Source organism: Eleutherodactylus coqui, chromosome 9 (assembly GCF_035609145.1).
Source record: "Eleutherodactylus coqui strain aEleCoq1 chromosome 9, aEleCoq1.hap1, whole genome shotgun sequence".
In the NCBI taxonomy this organism is placed as follows: domain Eukaryota; kingdom Metazoa; phylum Chordata; class Amphibia; order Anura; family Eleutherodactylidae; genus Eleutherodactylus; species Eleutherodactylus coqui.
The window spans coordinates 39,977,838-39,998,261 of record NC_089845.1 but is presented as its reverse complement, the minus strand read 5'-3'; the positions used below and the strand labels follow the sequence as shown (position 1 = coordinate 39,998,261).

Here is a 20,424-nt window from a genome sequence, read left to right as displayed (position 1 = left end):
TTCCATTTTTTAAGTAGTGGGTTGATTTAAAAAAAAAAAAACTGCAATTCTAGCATTACAGATTTTTTTTTAGAATGTTCACTGTGTAGGATAAATACTGCAGTATTTTACTAGTACTGACTTTATTGTACATGGCAATACCAATCATCTTTTCTTATTATTTTGATTTTGTGGTAAGGGGGATTTTTAACTTAAAATATAACTTTTTAATTAAAATAATAATTAAATTATTAAAATAATTAAATAAAAATTATTAAAGTTATTTTTTTTTTGCAGTATTTCACTATTGCAGTCTACTTTCCTCTGAAGGCCCTGATCCATAGCAGGTCAGGGAGTCTTCACTAGGCTCCGCCACACTGTTGTGGCGACCCACCGGCACCCCGCAACTGTGGAGGGCTGATAGGTCACTGGCTGGGACTCCTCCTTTGGCTAGCTGCTTAGACACCGCAGCATCTAAGCAGTTAAGAGGCCCCAATCGGAGCTAGCTCTGTCCGTGGCCAATGCCCTCAACTGTACGAAACAGCTGAAAGTTGCCGGGTATGAAGTGGGCTACGATCCCAAGCCTGCTTTATACTCACTCCACAGACCAATGGCATTCATAAAATATTGTAAAACTTGACATTGCTTCTAAAACTTTGTGTACAGTAACTTACTGCCGTTTTGTCATTATAAGCTCAGCAGTTTGTCCTTAACCCCTTCCCGCTCCTGGACATACCTGGTACGTCATGGCAGCCTGGTACTTCCCGCAACATGACGTACCTGGTACGTCCTGGAGATAGCGCGGGATCACATAAGATCCCGCGCTATCCCGCAGCGGGAGCCGGCTGTCAGTCACAGCCGGCGTCCCGCTCCAACAGCGGGGGGGCATCGGAGATGCGCCCGCCGCTGTTAACCCCTTCCCTGCCGCGATCTAAGTAGATCGCGGCAGGGAAAGAGTTCACAGAGGGATCGCGATCCCTGTGTGTCTCCGGCCGGAACTCGCGATGTTATCGCGAGAGCCCGGCCTGTCACCATGGCAACAGGACGCCAGACACCGGCGTCCTGTATTGCCTGTGCCTATAATCGCTGTACAAGCGATAAGGCATGGCAGAGCAGTAGCTTTGCCATGCCTTATGACAGCGATCATAGGCATAGTGCTGCAAGTCCCTCAGAGGGACTCAAATAGTGTAAAAAAAAGAAAAGAAAAGTGTAAAAAAAAGAAAAATGTAAAAAAAAAATGTAAAAAACCCCTTTTTTTATGCTTTTTCTAATATTAGCATAAAAAAAGGGAAAAAAAAACTAAAACCCCACATATTTGGTATTGACGCGTCCGTAACGACGTGTACAAAAAGTTGAACACGCTTTCTATTTTGTACGACAAAAAGCGTAAAAAAAAACGCTAAAAAACAGAGGCAAAATGCTAATTTTTAGCATTTTGCCTCACAAAAAATGCAATAAAAGTGATCAAAAAAGCCGTACATTTCCCAAAATGGTACCAATAAAAACTACAGCTCGTCTCGCAAAAAATAAGCCCTCATAGAGCTCCGTACATAGAAAAATAAAAAAGTTACATGACTTTGAATGCAGCTATAGAGAAAAAAAAAAGATTTCCAAAAAAAGGGGGTTTTATTGCAAAAAAGTGTAAAAACCTAAAAAAAATATAACAATTTTGGTATCGTTGTTACCGTACCGACCCGCAGAAAAAATTTAGTGTGTCATTTATGCTGCATGATTAACGCTGTAAAAAAAAAAAAAAAAAATCTATGGCAGAATTGATGCGTTTTCTCTCCCTGTTATCATTAAAAAAAAAAATAAAAAATTTACGATATTGTCTATATACCCAAAAGTGGCACCGATAAAAACTACAGATCGCCACGCAAAAAACGAGCCCTTATACGGCCGCGTCGACGGAAAAATAAAAAAGTTATGGCTTTTGAAAAATGGAGATGGAAAAATACCAAAAAATCGCTTGGTCCTCAACGCCAAAATAGGCCATGTCATTAAGGGGTTAAGACTTCTCCTGTCTTCATCTTCTAATGCAAGAAGATGTTACTTCCTGTCAGCCATATTAGCACTTATGGAGCTGATATCTACAGGGTTTGCCAAAAATATGGAAACACTGTACAAAATGCATGACCTAAATTATGTGGGATTATACATCATATTTCACAATACTACCAGTCCTTTATTTTTTAACTATATCAAAAGTGCAGCTCAGTGCTAATGATTAAAATCCCAAGTGGATCCTTACATGTGTTCTACAGCAGAGTCATTAGGCGATGCAGTGGTTGTTGCGTGATGCAATGATCTGTAGAATAGCGCCAACACGTGGTTAGAGTCATTAGTCTTTGAGACAGCATTCTGCGCAGTTGTGAGAGAATCACAGCAGAGCTGATGGAATTCCAACTCGATCAAATTGTTGGGGCCTGTATGGTGGACGCCTCTGTAACAAAGTCAGCGGGACGTTTTGCCGTATCATGAGGCTCAGCATCCAAGATTATGATCACATACAATAAGACTGGAAAACCCGCATCCAACAAATACCAGTGAGGATGGAATTTTGTGTTGAGTGACAATCAATGCGCAGGGTTGTGATTAGAGATGAGCGAGCGTACTCGTCTCTAAAGATTCGGCTGCCGGAGGGGGTGAGAGGTGAGTTGCGGGAGTGAGCAGGGGGGAGAGAGGGAGAGAGAGGAAGAGATCTCCCCTCCATTCCTCCCGGCTCTCCCCCGCCGCTCCCCGCCGGCAGCCGAATCTTTAGAGACAAGCGGGCATTTACTCGAATGAGGCACTACTCGCTTGAGTAGTTTGCCTTAGCGAGTATACTCGCTCATCTCTAGTTGTGATGGAAAAAAAAAGCAGACTACAACTTTGGCGTCTGGTGTTTCCATATTTTTGTCCACCCCTCTATATCTCTGTAATCTGACCCTAGTTTGATAAAGACCAGCAATGGTTGAAACGTCGCTGCCTGTACCTTCTATTTTTATGGATTTGGAATAAAAGGAATACTATTTTTACATCATCTCTTTGTCTGCTGCGGATCTCCTTAATCTTCTAAGCTGGTAATATATAAAGGTTGGTCCACCTTTGCTGATCGGCTGTGCAGAGAATCCTTCCCCATGTTTGGGTATTGAGAACAGTGCTGCGGGATCCCCTTTATGTGCTATAATCTGACCCTACTAATTTTTATGCAATCTTTATTGTATTCTCCGCTGTGCCAACCGTCCCCCTCTTATTCCTCGCACTGATAATTGAGGTGGAAAACAAAAAAACATGTCGGAAAGAGCCCACTGCAGGATGAGTAATTTGATTAAATTGGCGACTGGCAGAGTTAAACCATCTTGCGTTCGATGTAGAATGCTTCAGTGTTCCACTCCGAAAGTGCAAAGGTACTTTCTATAAAAACATGTGTGTTACTTTTCCCTTACACAATGCTTTTTACTATGAAATCTTAATAACCCAGAAAACTCCTGCCAAAGTTTACAAACCCAGAATACTGCCTGAATAGTCATCCTCCGCCTGTTTCCAATTATACCACACAGGACTCTGAAAGTAGCCGGTTGTTGAGGGTGCTCATCTCGAATTATTCTATGGATCTTGTTGTAATTGTGTCATGCTGAGAAACATGGAAGGGCACATCATGTGCTTCTTGAAAACTTGTCAAACTTTACGAGAAAGGGCGATTCTTGTGTGAATGCAACCACATGGGAAAGCTAAGCTGTTACACATCGCCGAGGTTGGGCTATCCTACAAATCTGGAATCGGTTTTCTTTAATATGTTGTTCTTATAGGCCTATATTGGTGGTAAAAGGCTGGAGTTTAATTTTATATTGTTCGTGTCACACATTGGCAATCATTTTCCAGGCCAATTAAAAGGGTTTTCATATAAAGGAATTATTACCAGTGAAGTTATTTCACAGTGATTAAAATATAAACATATCTGGTCTTTAATGAAAACATTGATTTATGTGAAATTATATAACGTACAGATGTAACAAACGGACTTGACTTTAACGCGTTACGTTCCAAGAAGCAGCAGACTTGCCGTTGAAATGTAACGCTTTGCGTGCTGCTGAAAATGTCAAGTTAAAATTTGCTACATCTGTGCTTTTATGGACCTGAGAAGTAAAGCCTAAAAACCGCAGTCTATAATCTCTGTGTGGCATGCGAGTCGTAAAACAGTCAAGAGCCGCGTTGATATTTCTCGTGCAGGATAAACAATCATTTAAAGGAACTGAAACCGCTGCGATGTAATGGGGGAACATCGGTGATGTACGTTGGTGATCAAGTCACGGGCGATGCTGAAGTTCAATTAGAAACTAGACAGAGGTCATGAACAACAGGTTGAAGGGGTTGTTCGGGGTTAAAAAAGAGGCCTGCCTTTATCTAGGAATAGCAATACTCGTGTTTAACCAGTTAAGACACCGCAATACGCCTTTTTAAAGCGCTGCGGAATAAGTTGGCGCTATACAAATAAAGATTATTATTATTATTACTTTTCCTGACCTCATTAATAGGCTTTAAACCTACACATACATTTTTTTCGGCTGACTACTGACAGCCAGGCTCCTGCTCTAACAGCAAGGAGAGGAGGCGTTTAACTGCTTACATGTCCCAATCAATAGCAATTGCAGAATGTAAGCAGATTACAGGAGGAGGAGGCACCCGTCGGCATCCTGCAATGCAATTGCAAAGTACCGATGGGCTCTCGTGGCAGACGGAAACCTGCCAAAGTCCTCTATATCTGCCATGTAACTCAGCCTATCGGGCCCTGCCTCTGGCAGAGTCTAATAGGCTGCTGTCAAGGGCTTAGTAATATGCACTACATAAGTAATGCAGTGTACTATCCTAGCAATTGCAAGTCCCTTTCAGGAACTAAAAAATAGATTTAAAAAAATTCAATAAAACATTAATTTAAAAAAGCACAAAAATCTAAAAAATATACATTTTTCCTTAAAAAAAACATTAAACATGGATAAAATACAAAAAAAAGCCACACATAATAGGTATTACCTCGTTCGTAACGAGACAGACAATGAAAATATTTCATCGAGTTATGGCTCTTGCAATGTGATGATGAAATTCACTTGGACCTTAAGGCACAAAATGTGTCGGTTTCTAAGAGGTTAAGGCCTATCTGTGGTTTTGCATGTCATCTCGATTCTAAGGTTGAGCTGCAATACAGGACATGATCCGTGGACAAAAGTGGCGCTGACCTTTTTTTCCCATTGCAGACAACCCCTTTAAGACCTTATATTTAGCCCTGTTTGAGAGTTGCAGAAGTTTGGGAACCAGATCTAAAGTATTGGAGGGGCTAGCCACCCACTTGTGACATATGCTACAAGTCTAAATAAAATCTAATATAGCCATGCATGAACCCAGGAAAACTGTTTTAAAACTGCAACAAAAAGAAAAAACATTCAGATTTCAAAATAGGAAACATGTTGAGTTTAAAAAAAAAACAAACAAAAAAACTGCAGATGCAAAAAGGAGGATTGCACGGCTTCTACGAGTGCTAGACGCCCTTCATCCTAAACAAAAGTCTGGGTCTAGGTCCTTGGAGTAGGAACCCTACTGATCTTACAAAATATGTTTCTATTGAGTGTTAACAAAAAGTCCTCAATTGGAATGTAAAACCTTTAGAACAACGCAGGCCACGCTCAGCAGCCCCAAATGATTTTCAATTACTACTACCCCGTTAAAGCTGAGCATGATGTTTAATCTGATTCCATCACCCACCATACAATAAACAGTGCTAGCAGCAATATTAACACTTGCTTAAAGACACAAAGTCATTTTTAATCTCCCCTTGTTGACAGAAGAGATAATATATAGCATTTCTTCTGAGGTTAGCCGGGCATCCGCTGTAAAATGTGGCATCATACATTCCATAATTCATATTAATCTCTCTGGGGCAAAAAAAAAAAGGTTCCCATAACTTTCATTTTGTAGACAAATTACTGAGCAAAAATCTATTTTATTGCATTCCTACAATATTCTTTCTATTAACCCCTTAGTGACATCATATGCACACAGGGCAGGTTTAGGAGCGTAGTCCAATACATACTTGGTCGGCCCCCGCTGTGTTATACAGCTGACATAACACTTGGGACTAGAAATAATGATGATCCCAGCCGTTTAACCCTTTATAAACTGCAATATGTGAATAGCCAGACAGTGGTAGGGGCTTCCTCTGTTACTTGATTGGTCTCTCGGATGTGATTGCAAGCTGACAAAAATGGAGCAAGCTATGATTTTTCCTCCGCTTGCAAAAATCACAGTTGGTTTCCGCAAGTGTGCAGGAAGAATCAATTTCCCATAACATGCTATGGGCGCTATTTGCTGCCGAAGTCAATAGAAGTTGTTCAATCTGTGGCCCTTCTGCAATCACACTGTGAAATGGTCGTGGAAAAAACAGGAGTTTAAAAAAAATTAAAAATGTAGTTTAGGGTGCTACAGAATAAAGACAGAATCTGCGCTGCGACCTCAGTGGAAATATCATTTTTTGTTAAAGGAACAAAACCTTATCTGTATTGGATGTAACCACCAGCAGGCGGGGCAGTGAGCGGGTGTAATACTAAAAGACAATAGCGCTATTATTTTTTTGTGTAAAAGTTACCATTTTAAGGGCTCCCACCCACTTGCGTTTTTTTAATGCTGCGTTATCGCTGCGTTTTTTTCACACGAATGTCAATGGGACTTTCTAATGTTAAAAACGCATCGCACAAAAATCGCAGAGCGCAAACTTGTGATGCGTTTTTAACATTAGAAAGTCCCATTGACAATCGCGTTAAAAAAAACGCAGATATATCGCAGCGTTAAAAAAATAAAAAAAGGTAGGAGCCCTAAGCCTGGGTTCACACTGAGCGGATTTGCCGCGGAAATCCAGTTCAGAATCTCGCCGTGGCAAATCCGCTTGCGGACGTTAATCCCGGGATTAGCCAGCCATGTGGACGAGATTTCTCAGAAATCTCGTCCACACGGGATGGCGGATCCGCTGCGGCACGGATTCGCCAGCCGCAGCATGTTCATATTTTTTCTTCTTCTGCTGCGGCCGCGCTCTACTGCTCTATGGGATCGCCGGCCGCAGCGGAAGAGTGTGCGGCCAGGACGCTTCAAAACCTGCAGCTAAGTGCCAGCCTTACAAGCAAAATGGGGAATAATGAAATCCAATTTCCATTTTATTGTATTTTTTTTTAAAATCTGCCTATATAATAATCCAGTCGGCTCGCCATTAACCTTAATAAAAAGAATAACAAAAGTGATTGCGCAACTATTTTGCAATCACTGTTTCACACCGTGCGCTGACTGAACACTATAAGGGTAGGTTTATGTAACACATAAGGTATGTTTCCACGTGGGGTAAACGCTGTGGATCATCCACCAGTAAGTTGTGATTAATAAACTGTGTTTTACAGGTCATTGGTTAGACTAAATACATGAATCAAAATCATAAAACAAAAATATATGTTTAGTATCGCTGTGCCCGATCTATCAAAGTAATGGATTATTTACTCCACATGGTGAACATTGTCCAAAAAACATATTAAGAACGCCAGAAATGCGCTTTTTTGGTCATTCTCTCTCAAATAAAAAAGATGCAAGAAAAAGCGATCAAACGGTCGTATGTATTTGAAAAAGGTACCAACACAAACTGCAGGACGTCCCGCAAGAAATGAGCCCTCGCACAACTATGTGGACAGAAAAATAAAAAAATTATTGCGTGAAGAAGATGGCAGCAGAATAATTTTTTTTTTATTAAATGTTTTTGAAAAAATATATAAGAAGTACAGCAAAATAAAACAACAGCATACATTTGGCATCGTAGTAATCGTACTGACTAGAGATGAGTGAGTATACTCGCTAAGGCACATTACTCGAGTGAGAAGTGCCTTAGCCGAGTATCTCCCCGCGCGTCTCTAAAGATTTGGGGGCCCATGCGGGTGACAGGTGAGTTGCAGCGGGGAGCGGGCGGGAGAGAGGGAGATCCCCCTCCGTTCCTCCCCGCCACTCCCCGCCGGCCCCCAAATCTTTAGAGACGAGCGGGGAGATACTCGGCTAAGGCACTACTCGCTCGAGTAATGTGCCTTAGCGAGTATACTCGCTCATCTCTAGTACTGACCCAAAGAATCAAGTTATCATGTCATTTTTGTTGCAGTTTGTGGGCCGTAGAAACAAAAGGCACCAAAAGATGGCGGAATTTCATTTTTTAATTTTTTTATTTTACTCCACTATATGGCACATTAAATAGTACCATTGAAAAATACAACTCATGCGGCAAAAAAAATTGCTTTCATACAGCGACGTTGATGGATAAATAAAGCAGTTATGTTTTTTGAGATAGATAGATATGGTAGTTGTGACATAGATAGATAGATATGAGATAGATAGATATATGATAGATAGATAGATAAATGTGAGAGAGAGAGAGAGAGAGAGAGAGAGATAGATGATAGATAGATAGATAAATGTGAGAGAGATAGATAGATATGAGATAGATAGATAGATATGAGAGAGATAGATATTAGAGAGAGAGATAGACGCATAGAGAGATAGATAGATATAGATAGATAGATATTAGAGAGAGAGATAGACGCATAGAGAGATAGATAGATGATAGATATCTTCTATCTATCTATTTCATATCTATCTATATGAGATAAATAGATAGATGCATAGATAGAAGATAGATAGATGCATAGATTAGATAGATATGAGATAGATAGATATATGAGATATATGAGATAGATAGATAGATAGACATGAGATAGACAGATAGATAGATATGAGATAGATAGATATGTAGATAGATATGAGATAGATAGATATGTAGATAGATAGATAGATGATAGATAGATAGATAGATAGATATGTAGATAGATAGATAGATGATAGATAGATAGATAGATAGATAGATAGATAGATAGACAGACAGATAGATAGATAGATAGATAGATAGATAGATAGATAGATAGATAGATAGATAGATATGAGATAGATAGACAGACAGATAAAAAATAAAGGCTGATAATAAGGTGTATAAAATACATGTACAATGGGGAGGACTTCAGAGTAAAGTTTTGTGGATTGTAAACCAGCCTTTTGTGGACAAACAGTTATAGTGTTACTGGAAGCACTCACTGATGGCTCCAGCTTATGAGATAGATTTCCTACTGAAGCTTGAATCTAGGAGCTGACTTCTGAATCAACAGGTACAACCAATGGCACTAGTAAGTGACACTCTACTGCCATCTATCTGCCAAGCAAAGAATCAACTAGCCGCGCACTCACTGTACCATGAGTGATCAATCAGAAAGTGATACAGAAATGCAGTCATCTTCCAATCAACTGCTACACTGTAACAAAAAGCGTTCCTGTAAGAATACAGTTGTTTTACACCAGCAGTCATCCTACCACAATATTGTAATACCGCAGTGGCAGTAAATGTACCTCGTATCCTGTTATTATAGACATATAGGCAGTCTGGAATAGGTTTAACCCCTTAGTGCCTTACTGACCAACTCATTTTTCCGTTTTTTCCATCATTGCATTGCAGGAGCCATAACTTTCTTTCTTCCGTCCACATAGCCATATGAGGGCTGTTTTTTTTTTGTGGGACAAGTTGTATTTTTTAATAACATCATTTTTAGGTACAACTAAAAACTTTTATTAATTTTATTATGGAGATTAGGGGAATAAAAAGAAATTCTGCCACTTGTTTTTTGAATTTCATATTTAAGGGCGTTCAGTGTGCGAAATAAATAACGTGCTAACATTATTCTCTGCGTCGGCACAACTCCGGCGATACTATTATACTAACTTTATACAATTCTTTTATGTTTTGCTCTTCTTGTACAATTAAAACACTTTTAAAAAGACTTGCTTTTGTGTCGCCGCATTCCAAGAGCCATAACATTTGTCGTTCCCCATCGCTGTAGCTCTATAAGGGCTTGTGTTTTTTGCGGGATGAACTCTAGTCTTAATTATCCAATTTTTTGGAAAAATACAACATTTTGATTTCTTTTTAGTCCATTTTTTCAAGAGGCGAGGTTAACAAAATCTACAATTCTGGCATGTTTTTTATTGTAAACAGCGTTCCCTGTGCACTATAAATAATATGTTACATTCATTCTGCAGGTCGCTACTATGATGTTAATACCAAATTTATGTAGGTTTTTTTTTGCAACGTTTTTTTTACACTTTTAATCACTGCGTTTAAAGACCCCTGACATTTTTCTGTCAGCTGTGCTGTTTAAGGTGTTTTTTTTCTTTTTTTTTTAGGGATGAGTTGTACAGTAAGTCCCCTAGTTGAGAACGTTCGAGTTACGAACTTCCCAAGATACGAACAAGCCTGTCTGTAAGTATGATGTAATGCTACGGCATTACATCATACTGTACAGCGATCGGACAGGCACGACCTGATAGGCACTCTGCATTGGGAGCCCTGGGGCCTTTCAGAAGGCCCTCAGCTGCCATGGCAACCACACAGCATCCTGCGATCCCCCTCCATACAAGCACTTGTTCGGGCAACAAACGCATGCACTTACGAACAGCTTCCTGGAATGGAACCTGTATAGGGAACATTCCGTACTTTTTAATGGAACCTTTTGTTGACCCATATGGCATTTTGAACGCTTCCTATTCTGTTATTGTAAGGCTAGGTAGGCAACATTACCTATTTTCAACATGTTTTTTTATATTTACTTTCAAGCCATGCAACCATGTGGGTTTAATAATGTAGTAAGTTTTTTCTCTGTGTCATTACAAATTTTACATAGTAAAAAGGTAAAAGTGTTCTGGACATTTTATTTTACTTTTACGGGTATATAGGGCATACAGTATGGCGCTTTGTATTTACTTAAAGGGGCACTAACTTTTCAGACAACCTCCACTTATCTTCTAGCTTATATTAGTCTCAGCATTTCTGTAATACCTTTGAATTGACCATTTAGTAAATCACAATTGAAGTGGCTGCCACTAGAAGTCTATTTTCCAACTTCTCTACAATCAACTGTTTGTCGTTAGGTACAGAGCTCCATTAGTAACAAGGACGCATGAATGTTTCTATAGCAACTGGGGGAGGAGCGGTCTTCACAGGCTGCAGGCAGACAGATCTGCAGTCACTGTGATAATATTTGTGGGTTTACTAACCATTTAGCCAGAATGTCTCTGAATGCCTGACTGTCCTGGGAGAACAGAAGGGTGGATATTCAGATACTGCCACTCCCTGCTGATTGGACCAGAGGCAGTGCAATGCAGCATGGGAAGTAAGGGCAAGGAAGTCAGGATATGAACTGCTGGCAAAAATCTAGGCTTGCTACAATCCCCTTACTTGAAAGTGGAATACACAAGAGAACAATGGGGAAGATCACCTGAAAATCAGAACTTGACATGAAACAGGGTGCAAACAGCAACAATTCAAGGTAAGAAGAACCGGGTGTATTTCACAAAACGCGTTGGCCCTCTTTAACTGTGTGTCACTTGGTGATATGTTGGCACTAAGCTAATTCTAATATGTTAGCCATGATTAACACTTGTTCTATTCTGCTCTATCTATCTCACTAAGACATTTGTGAAGCTGGTGAAGTGAATTATTGAAGATCAGTCTTAATAGTGGGATAATATAGTCACAATCATGTACTGCTATAGTGCCAATTTCTGGTAGTTAAAATTGGGCCAAAAAGCTGACATTTACCGAATATTAATTCTAAGCCTCGAAAAAAATGGAACATTGTAAGCAGTTTAATAATACTTTATAGGATACGTCACATTTTATGCAGCTCTATGAAAAGTCGAATTTTGGCCCTTAAACTTTAATTGGATGATTCCATGATGACTTGCCATATTTGCACATACTGAAGGAAACCAACACTGCCCTAATGCTTTCCATGACACACTCATTATGCAGTCCAACTGCAGCTAGCGATGCGTTATACTATATATATACAAGACAAATATTGACTGTCTCGTGTTTCACTGGTAGTAACTAACTGATTGCAATATTCTCTTAGTTTTAGAACTTTTAGTCGACTGACCAGTTGTAGTTCTTATATCAGTTAATGGAAAAGTACAAAGTATGTTAAGCTGATACAATGTATCTCTATGACAGAAGGAAATGACGTGTATTTAAATACTCTCAAACCACCATAGAAGAAGATCATAGGACACAGCCTCGAAATCAACCAAATCACTGCTGTATCGCATGGTTCTCGTCTCCCAGCACAGCGCGGCACTAAATGTATATTTACATAGTGGTCACATGACGTCTAGTCATTCTCGGATAAATCGTCTTTAATTATTAGAACAATATTTGCTTTCTTACTCACTGTAATAAAGACAAACCATACACTAATTAGAAGATGGATGGTCTGGGGACAATAGGCACGGCTTTGTGTGCTCTGATAATAGCATGAAAACCACAAGCTCCACCTAAACCATCAGAGACAATCATTTCACACATCCAGTGATTATCTATTATGGAGTGTCACATCACACTCCCTGAATGGATTCAAGAAGAGATTTAATACAATTTACATTTATTTATTACTTCAAATTATAATTCTTTTATTTAGTCCATCGTAGAATATGGATACATTTTAGGCAGGTTAAAATCCTTTTTATAGGAAAATACATGGATTATTTTTTTTAAAAACATACAGCTTTGATTGACAAAGTTTATGTATAAATAAAGCTATTTAGCTCCGGCACCAGTGAACAAGCAGCTGTTCGCTAGAGCCACCATGCATTCAAGTAAATGGAACAGAACGTGCTGTACCACTCCGGGCCACTGCACTGTGTATGGCGCTGTGCTTGCAGCAGCGCACAGGGTCTCTAGCTGGTGCACAGCAGCACTGGCAGAGGAAATTGTCCCCCACTGAAGTGAATATTGTAGTCCAAAAAAAACACTTTAATATTATATGTTTATGAAGAAATAGTTGAGAAACAAGAAATTGGTATTAAAATGTTGTGTTCTGCTGGCTAGGTCTGTTTTCGAATTTTCAGATAGCAATCCACTCTACCCATAGTCTTCTCCTCACTACTGTTCTCATCACTACAATTGAAGGAATTTTTTTACCCGATTTATATTCCACTTACTCATTCAACACAATTGGAGAGAATAGTCTCCTAAGACTAAGACAGTGTCTTATATTAATTTTTGCCCCAAAAGAGGCACAGTGTCTTATTTTCGAGGAGTGTTTTAATAATCACCTAGCAGACGGCGTTCAGGAATGATGTCATTCACTGTATGGCTGTGATTGGCTCATCGCGCTGTCTGTGATTGGATCATGAGCGCAGTGGCTCAGCCAATCACAGCAATCTCTTGCAGGAGGTGCGGTGTTCAAGCACCGTTACCAGGAAGAGGATACTCTCTCAGCGCTGAGGACTACACAGAAGACTGTCAAAGCGCCGCAGGCTAGCGTGAGGGACCCGAACGCCGCCTGCTAGGTGAGTATTGTTTCTGGGTTTTTTTTATGTAGTGTAGCTAGGGCTTATTTTTTGGGGAGGGCTTATTTTTCAAGCACCCCAAAAAATAATAAGGGTAGGGCTTAATATTGGGGTAGGTCTTATTTTTGAGAGAAACACAGTATTTGCCTAAAACAAATCTAAAATATTCCAAATGGACTTCTCTAATAAATTCTGATGGCTAACAAGTCATTAGCTCTTTGCATTCCCTCACTTTCTTTCTACCTCATGTATATATCCTTCATTTATTGTGAGATTTACTACTATTAAATGCTTTTACTACTGATTAGGAAAAATTATACCCATGACTATGAGTGTAACAAGGTGGCGCCCTCTACAACTAGAGAAAAGAAGGTTTCTACACCGACATAGAAGGGGGTTCTTTACTGCAAGAGCAGTTAGACGATGGAACTACTAGCCTGAGGATGTAGTGATGATGAGGATGGTGAGTTCAATAAAAGAGTATAAGAGGGGCCTGAACACCTTTCTTGAGTGTAACAATATTACATGTTATATAACTAATAACTTCAGAAGGGTCAGTGATCCGGGGATTATTCTGATTGCCAGATTGGAGTCGGGAAGGAATTTGTTTTCCTTAAATGGAGAAAATTGGCTTCTACGTCATTGGGGTTTTTTGCCTTCCTCTGAATCAACATTGTGAATGGGGGGGGGGAGATAGGCTGAACTAAATGGACATGTCTTTTTGGTTAGCCTAACATACTATGTTACTATGGTATAGTACTGGAATGCTTATGGGGAGGTTTCCACCTATCGTGATAGACCCTGAACTACTTAAAGTTTTAAATGCTTTTTAGCTGTTTGAGTCTTTCTTATTAATAAAGATTATCTTTCTATAATACAGTTTTTGTATCCCTAAGGCTGCATTCACACGAACGTATATCGGCTCGGTTTTCACGCCGAGCCGATATACGTCGTCCTCATGTGCAGGGGGGAGGATGGAAGAGCCAGGAGCAGGAACTGAGCTCCCGCCCCCTCTCTGCCTCCTCTCCGCCCCTCTGCACTATTTGCAATGAAAGGAGGTGGAGCGGGGGCGGGGCTTGGTTTCCCGAATTAGCCCCGCCCCGCCTCTTCCCATTGCAAATAGTGCAGAGGGGCGGAGAGGAGGCAGAGAAGGGGCGGGAGCTCAGTTTCTGCTCCTGGCTCTTTCATCCTCCCCCCCTGCACACGAGGACGACGTATATCGGCTCTGCGTGAAAACCGAGCCGATATACGTTCGTGGGAATGCACCCTTAAAGTGGTTTCCTAGGTAAATACTATTGATGACCTTCTGTCAGGATAATAGTCTGGGGTCCAATCAATGAGAACTGCGCTTGCAGTTACAAGTGCCAGCCACTACCCAGGGGTTGTAGTAGCAGCTTCTACTCCATTCCCCTGTGTGTTGTGGAGCTGAGAGCGGGTGCCCCATCAGCTGGTTGGCCAGTGGATCCCAGCCACTCAACTATTGATGACCTATCCTAAGGATAGGTCATCAATAATATTTCCCTAAAAATCCTCTGTAAATCTCCTCGATTTGTATACTGACTTTATTTTTTTAATAAAGTTCAATTGTATAATAAAAAAGGCTACCTTTTGATTATATGATATGACGAAGGTTAAATGCCTTCTTTTACAACGCCCACCTTGTCTTGTGTCTGTCATTGTTGAATGTTTTTAGGTATTGTAAGTTTGTACCGTTCACTATTTAATTCATTAAGTGTTGCCCACAAACTCTTGTATACATAATTCTTTGGCTAATTTACTTAACGGCTCCTCAGTAAAGCCGGTCATACATGTTAGAAAGAAGCAGATTGATGGAACGGTCGCCTGGTAAACGATTGTTTCCCAGATGCAGCCATACATGTTACAGTCCATATACTGGAGTTACATTACAGTGGTTGAGATTGGCCATACATGTTCAATGACAGCAGGCAATGGACGAACCATCTTACTGGCAACTTTCTTTCCGGGAAAATCTTTTGTCAAATCTATTGGACCAAAAATTTCAAAAACGACCAAATTCTTTACTGGAAATGACAATAATGACATCGTGTCAAAGGTCAGCTGAAATGATCACGTGTTGTTCAATTTCACCTGACGGTTGTTCTTCATGGTTGAAACCGTCCATTTTCATTGACTTGACTCCAATGTTTAGGAGGACCTCAAGACATCAACGACTGTGCTCTGGGATCTTCTACCTCCTGCCTTATACTGTTCTCCAAAACATAAAGCAACCGATAGATAAAAACACTACAAATGCCCCAAGAATAAGTTATACATTGAACTTTTAGTCGGTGTTGCATCCAATAATTGAAGACTCGAGTGCTGTGAATGAGCTACTGTTGAAGACTTTCCATAGAGACAAGGATGAATACAGGTCACAACACTCCTTGTCCACACCCCTCGGAACAGCTCAACCTGCTCACTGCACAATTTGTTCCTTCAATCACCTGCATCATGAAGTAATGGTCCTGAGATTCACTATTTTAAGAAACTCTTAAGTAGAAGTCCCCAGCTTTCTCCTACATTGCGTCAACCGTGTTGCATCAAACCCGTCTCTGTGTAGCATACCCTGAGTCACAACGCTTACTATTTATGATTCAGTGCGAGCTCTTCTCTCAGTCCTTCCCAGACCTTGTGTATTCATTCCAAGAACCAATTTCATCTTCATTGGTTTCCTTCAGGAAACCAGACCAACTTCCTATTATTTTATTTTCCTTGCCTTCTGCACAGCCCACATAAAGCTGACTGGAAGTGAGAGTGATAGAAAACGTTATTCTGCACAAATATAAGCCAAAGTAAACAGGCGCAAAGAAAAAAAAAAAAACTGCACTCGTCATCTCTTAACGCTGTCCAAACATATCACTTGGGCTTTTATTGTCCAAACAGTAACGTTATTTCACGCCATACTTGAAGAAAACTTTAATTATCCTACCAATTATACTACAAGCCCGTAGTAGGTTTGGGGGGAGGTCTAGTGCGCCGCCGATGCGCATCAATATCTGACATCCAGCTGGGATCTGAGTCATCGGCAGTCACAGGCTGGCGAAACCCGACGGGACTGCCAGAAATGCTGTGTTTATGCTGCCATTCCCTTCTTTATGAAAATGAAAATAAGACATCGCTTTATATTCACAGTAAAACATACAATTCACTGAGATTTCATGGAAAATTGACTTCACAAACATAACTTGTTGAAACAGACAAAACCTCTAATTCTCCAAGAAACTCTGAGTAAAATATTCTCAAGTTTTGCCAAGAGTCATGATCTCTTTCACTTCGTTTCACAGACGCTGTAAGAAGCCAGCTCCGAGAGTTCAGCCTGTCACACAAGTCAGGGAAAAGAAGTGCTGTGGAGCCAATGTAATGAGTCAGTAAGAACGCTTCCCACTGGACGGCCTGTCAGTAAATGTTGCAAAATTCCTAATTAGGATGGGCACAGAAGGGATTCGTGTGGAAATACCATAATGTCTGCATTGTGGTTTCCAAAACGACCGCACACGGTTTTCGCCACCTCTTGCCCTGCGCTTCTCAAAAATAGCCGTTGAATTAAAAAGGAATAACAAAAAAAAGGTCAAAAAGATCCTAAACACCCTACAATAAGTTAACGCGCAAGTAATGGATTCTAGTTTCCATTCATTGTAGGATAGGTCTATACAATTTCTACTCTAGATCAGTTCTTGAACTCAAGCATGTCTGCGATAATCATACATCTATCCGAAAAGAGAAGTAGAAAGGTAAATATAGGAGGTTAGACTAGATGGACCATGTGGTCTTTTTATGTCAATCTTCTAGGTTTCTATGCAAACAATGGGCATATAAAAGACGTGTCCCGTTATGTCTACAGGAAATGGTAGCTCCAGTATCTGCTCATGCACTAATTCATAATTACACAGCTATTAGGCCGCAACGAAAGTCCCAACCCAACACCCAGACCCACAGAGATTGGCCCACCAGCTACTTGCCCAGAATAAGCTTCTCCTACATTGTAGACACAGAAACATTTCTTTGGAAGTAATGTACCAGAAAAGTGATCTAATTGCTACAAATATAGTATATGACATGACGTCCTGTTTTTGCACTGTAAGGTGTTGTCAGACATTAATGATAAGTGTGTCCCTGTTCATGAACCCCAGCAGTGATATCTAACATTGAATAAGGCTTTTATCTACTATCACAATTTATGCGCAAAGCATCAGTGACTTGTACATACAAATAGATCATCTTCTTGTGTAAACGGATACTCGATGACCTGGCAAGACACCCAAAGATCTCCAGCACTTACTGGAACAAGTGTTATAGTTGTTGTGTCAACTTGCAACCGCAAAGGTTGAGAAGAGTAGTCTTGGTAATGCTCTATACTATATGGCCATTTATTGAATTAGAAGCCATTACCAGAGACTCATCCAAGATGGCTGCACATCCTCTCATTACTTTGGAAAAAATATCCTATAGATGTCATAAATGACAGGTGGGAATACCCCTTTAAAATATGCACTAAATATGTATTGGATACGTATTATCAATTTCTGAATCAACACAGTCTGTAAGGCCTCATGTCCACTAGGAAATGGATTTAGCAAATCCGTGCAGGTGTCCCACACGCGTGATTCGTGCCTATAGGGATGCATTGGACACGCGCAGGTAATTAAATACCTTAGGATGTCATTTTCCCCTGCCGCGCGGATCGCACATGTGGGACAACACCTGCAGCATACTCCATTTCATGCGGGTCTCCCACGGCTTCCTTGAAGCATATAGGAGCCGTCCGCTCCAGCGGCACACCCACAGCTGTATTTCTGCTGTGCCGTGGGAGAGCAAGAGTTCAAAAAAAGAAAAAAAGATGTGCCGAGCACATCCGCCGGGCCCAAGAAAGAAAATCCGACCGCGACGCAGGACAGATCCGCAGTGTCCAAACAGGTAAGAAAATCTTATTTTCAGGCCTCATGTCTGCGGGAAAGGAGGGACCCACTGTGGGATTCTGCATGGAGAATCCACGCAGGCCTGAATTTTGCAGTGGACATGAGGCCTACGGGTACCTATACACAGGACGACCAAGCAAAGGGCAAGGATTATAACGCAACATTGTGAATCTAAAGTTTGGCACAAAGTGAACCAAACAAGAGGTGGTATACAGTTAGGGGACTTTCACACAGGATGACTGTTGGGTGCATAAGCTCTGTGAATGGAGGCAACGCGCACCGGAAATCGTTCCGGGCCGGCCCGCCTCTGTTTACTGTAAACAGGCAATAGCCCAAAGATTGAGCGACTCCTGTTTCAATGAGCCGACAGTTACATGATTTTTAGTTCTGCTAAAAACCAATCGACTTCGACAAGTAAGAGATTTGTCGCTCAGTGCCCTGTTGGCGGCCGCTTGTGCCTGGGACGACTATTGCCCAAGTTCACCGATGATCGCCTCATGTAAAGGTACCTTAGCAGAAATCAGAGAGGAAATGTTTTTATCAAACGTCTGAAGACCTATATCTGGCATACATTGTCTGATTGGTCTGAGGAAGTCTGCATTACCATGAAATGCATTAAATACGGAGAATGAATAAGACTTTTACCTACAATTCATGCCCAAAACATCAGTGGCTCGCGCATACACATAGATTTTCTTCCTGCGCTTACGGATACTTGATGGTCCACCCAAAGATCGCCAGCTCTTACTGGAACAAGCGTTATAGTTGTTGTGCCAACCTTGCAACCACAACAGTTCATTGGAATAGCCTTGGCAATGCACTATACTATATGGCCATTTATTGAATTATACTCTCCCATGAAGCACTCTGCTTTTTGTATAGAATGAAAACTAATACATAGCAGGACACGCATATCATCAACCACCCATCAGTTACATATTAGTATACGCACCCCATACTACGCAACACCAAGTATGACTAGATATGACTTCCTTCACATGACGACTTGATGGAATATTATACTTTTAGGAAACAAATGTCATAGGCAGACTTACCTTTACATGGCTTTGGGCACCCAGGTTGTAAATTTCAGAGGGTTTCACTTCATTAATTATTTTCACTAGACATGTGCTATCAGTCAGATCCCCATAGTGCAACTTCATGTCTGAAGGTGTGAAACAAGCATTAATTAGCAATTAAGTGTTCTGTAGTAGGGATTTCTACCAAAGTGTAAAACTGGCAAAGGATTAGTAAATCAATAAATATTTATGACAAAACACAGTAGATGCAAATATATGCATTTTTAAACCTTATGGTTCAGCATGGAAGAGCAAGAACAATTCCATACAGTGGGAAAAAAGCTACTATATGCAGATACGTGCAGGTCCTTATGAATTAAATTCAATGGGAGCTGTGCCTGCAGTACCAAACGAGACCACTATAATGAGCACAGAGCTATTTGCTTCCAGCTCTCTCTACACTGACAGTAGGCCTGGCAATCAGCTGATCAGCGGAGATACTAAGCGGCGAAACCCTACCAATCCACTATTGATGACCTATTCTGAGGATATATCATGAATAGTTAGAGTCCTTAATTCTGGCATTTGCTGTCATACATTCATTGCATAACATTAAAAATGCTCATCTTGACTATTTGCATCACTTTCTCTTTTGTTTACTGCGCTAACAGAAATAACAGTGTTAAATGAGTTAAACATTATTATATATGGTAGTCCACTGACACCACTATACCAAGAGAGAACAAGAAACACAGCAAAGCCTCATGCATGTGTGTTGGACAGAACCATAAAGGCGCTCAGTGTGCATGGGGCCTTACTGTACCACCGTATGCCTACCATTTCATATGGCTTTGGTGTGTGCATGAGGCTTAAGGGCTCAGTCACACGGGCGCATCCGGGCGCCGATGCGCCCGTCTTCCTGCATGAAGAAGACGGCCGCACTGCAGGTGCGGACGACTCTCCGCAGCGCCGGAAGAAAGAACACATGACCCCGTCATGTGTTCTTTCTCCGCTCCTGCACTGCGGCCGTCTTATCCTGCAGG

At 40.8% G+C, this 20,424-nt stretch overlaps 1 protein-coding gene across 3 annotated transcripts in view; it reads right to left on the bottom strand.

Annotated features, from left to right (window-relative positions):
• The window catches only part of GMDS (GDP-mannose 4,6-dehydratase), a 621,910-nt gene that overhangs the window by 474,743 nt on the left and 126,743 nt on the right, over positions 1–20,424 (bottom strand). For all 3 annotated transcript variants that reach the window (XM_066579263.1, XM_066579264.1, XM_066579265.1), the window contains exon 5: positions 19,418–19,527. In XM_066579263.1, coding sequence (XP_066435360.1) covers positions 19,418–19,527 — 110 coding nt within the window. The remainder of the gene's footprint in view (positions 1–19,417; positions 19,528–20,424) is intronic.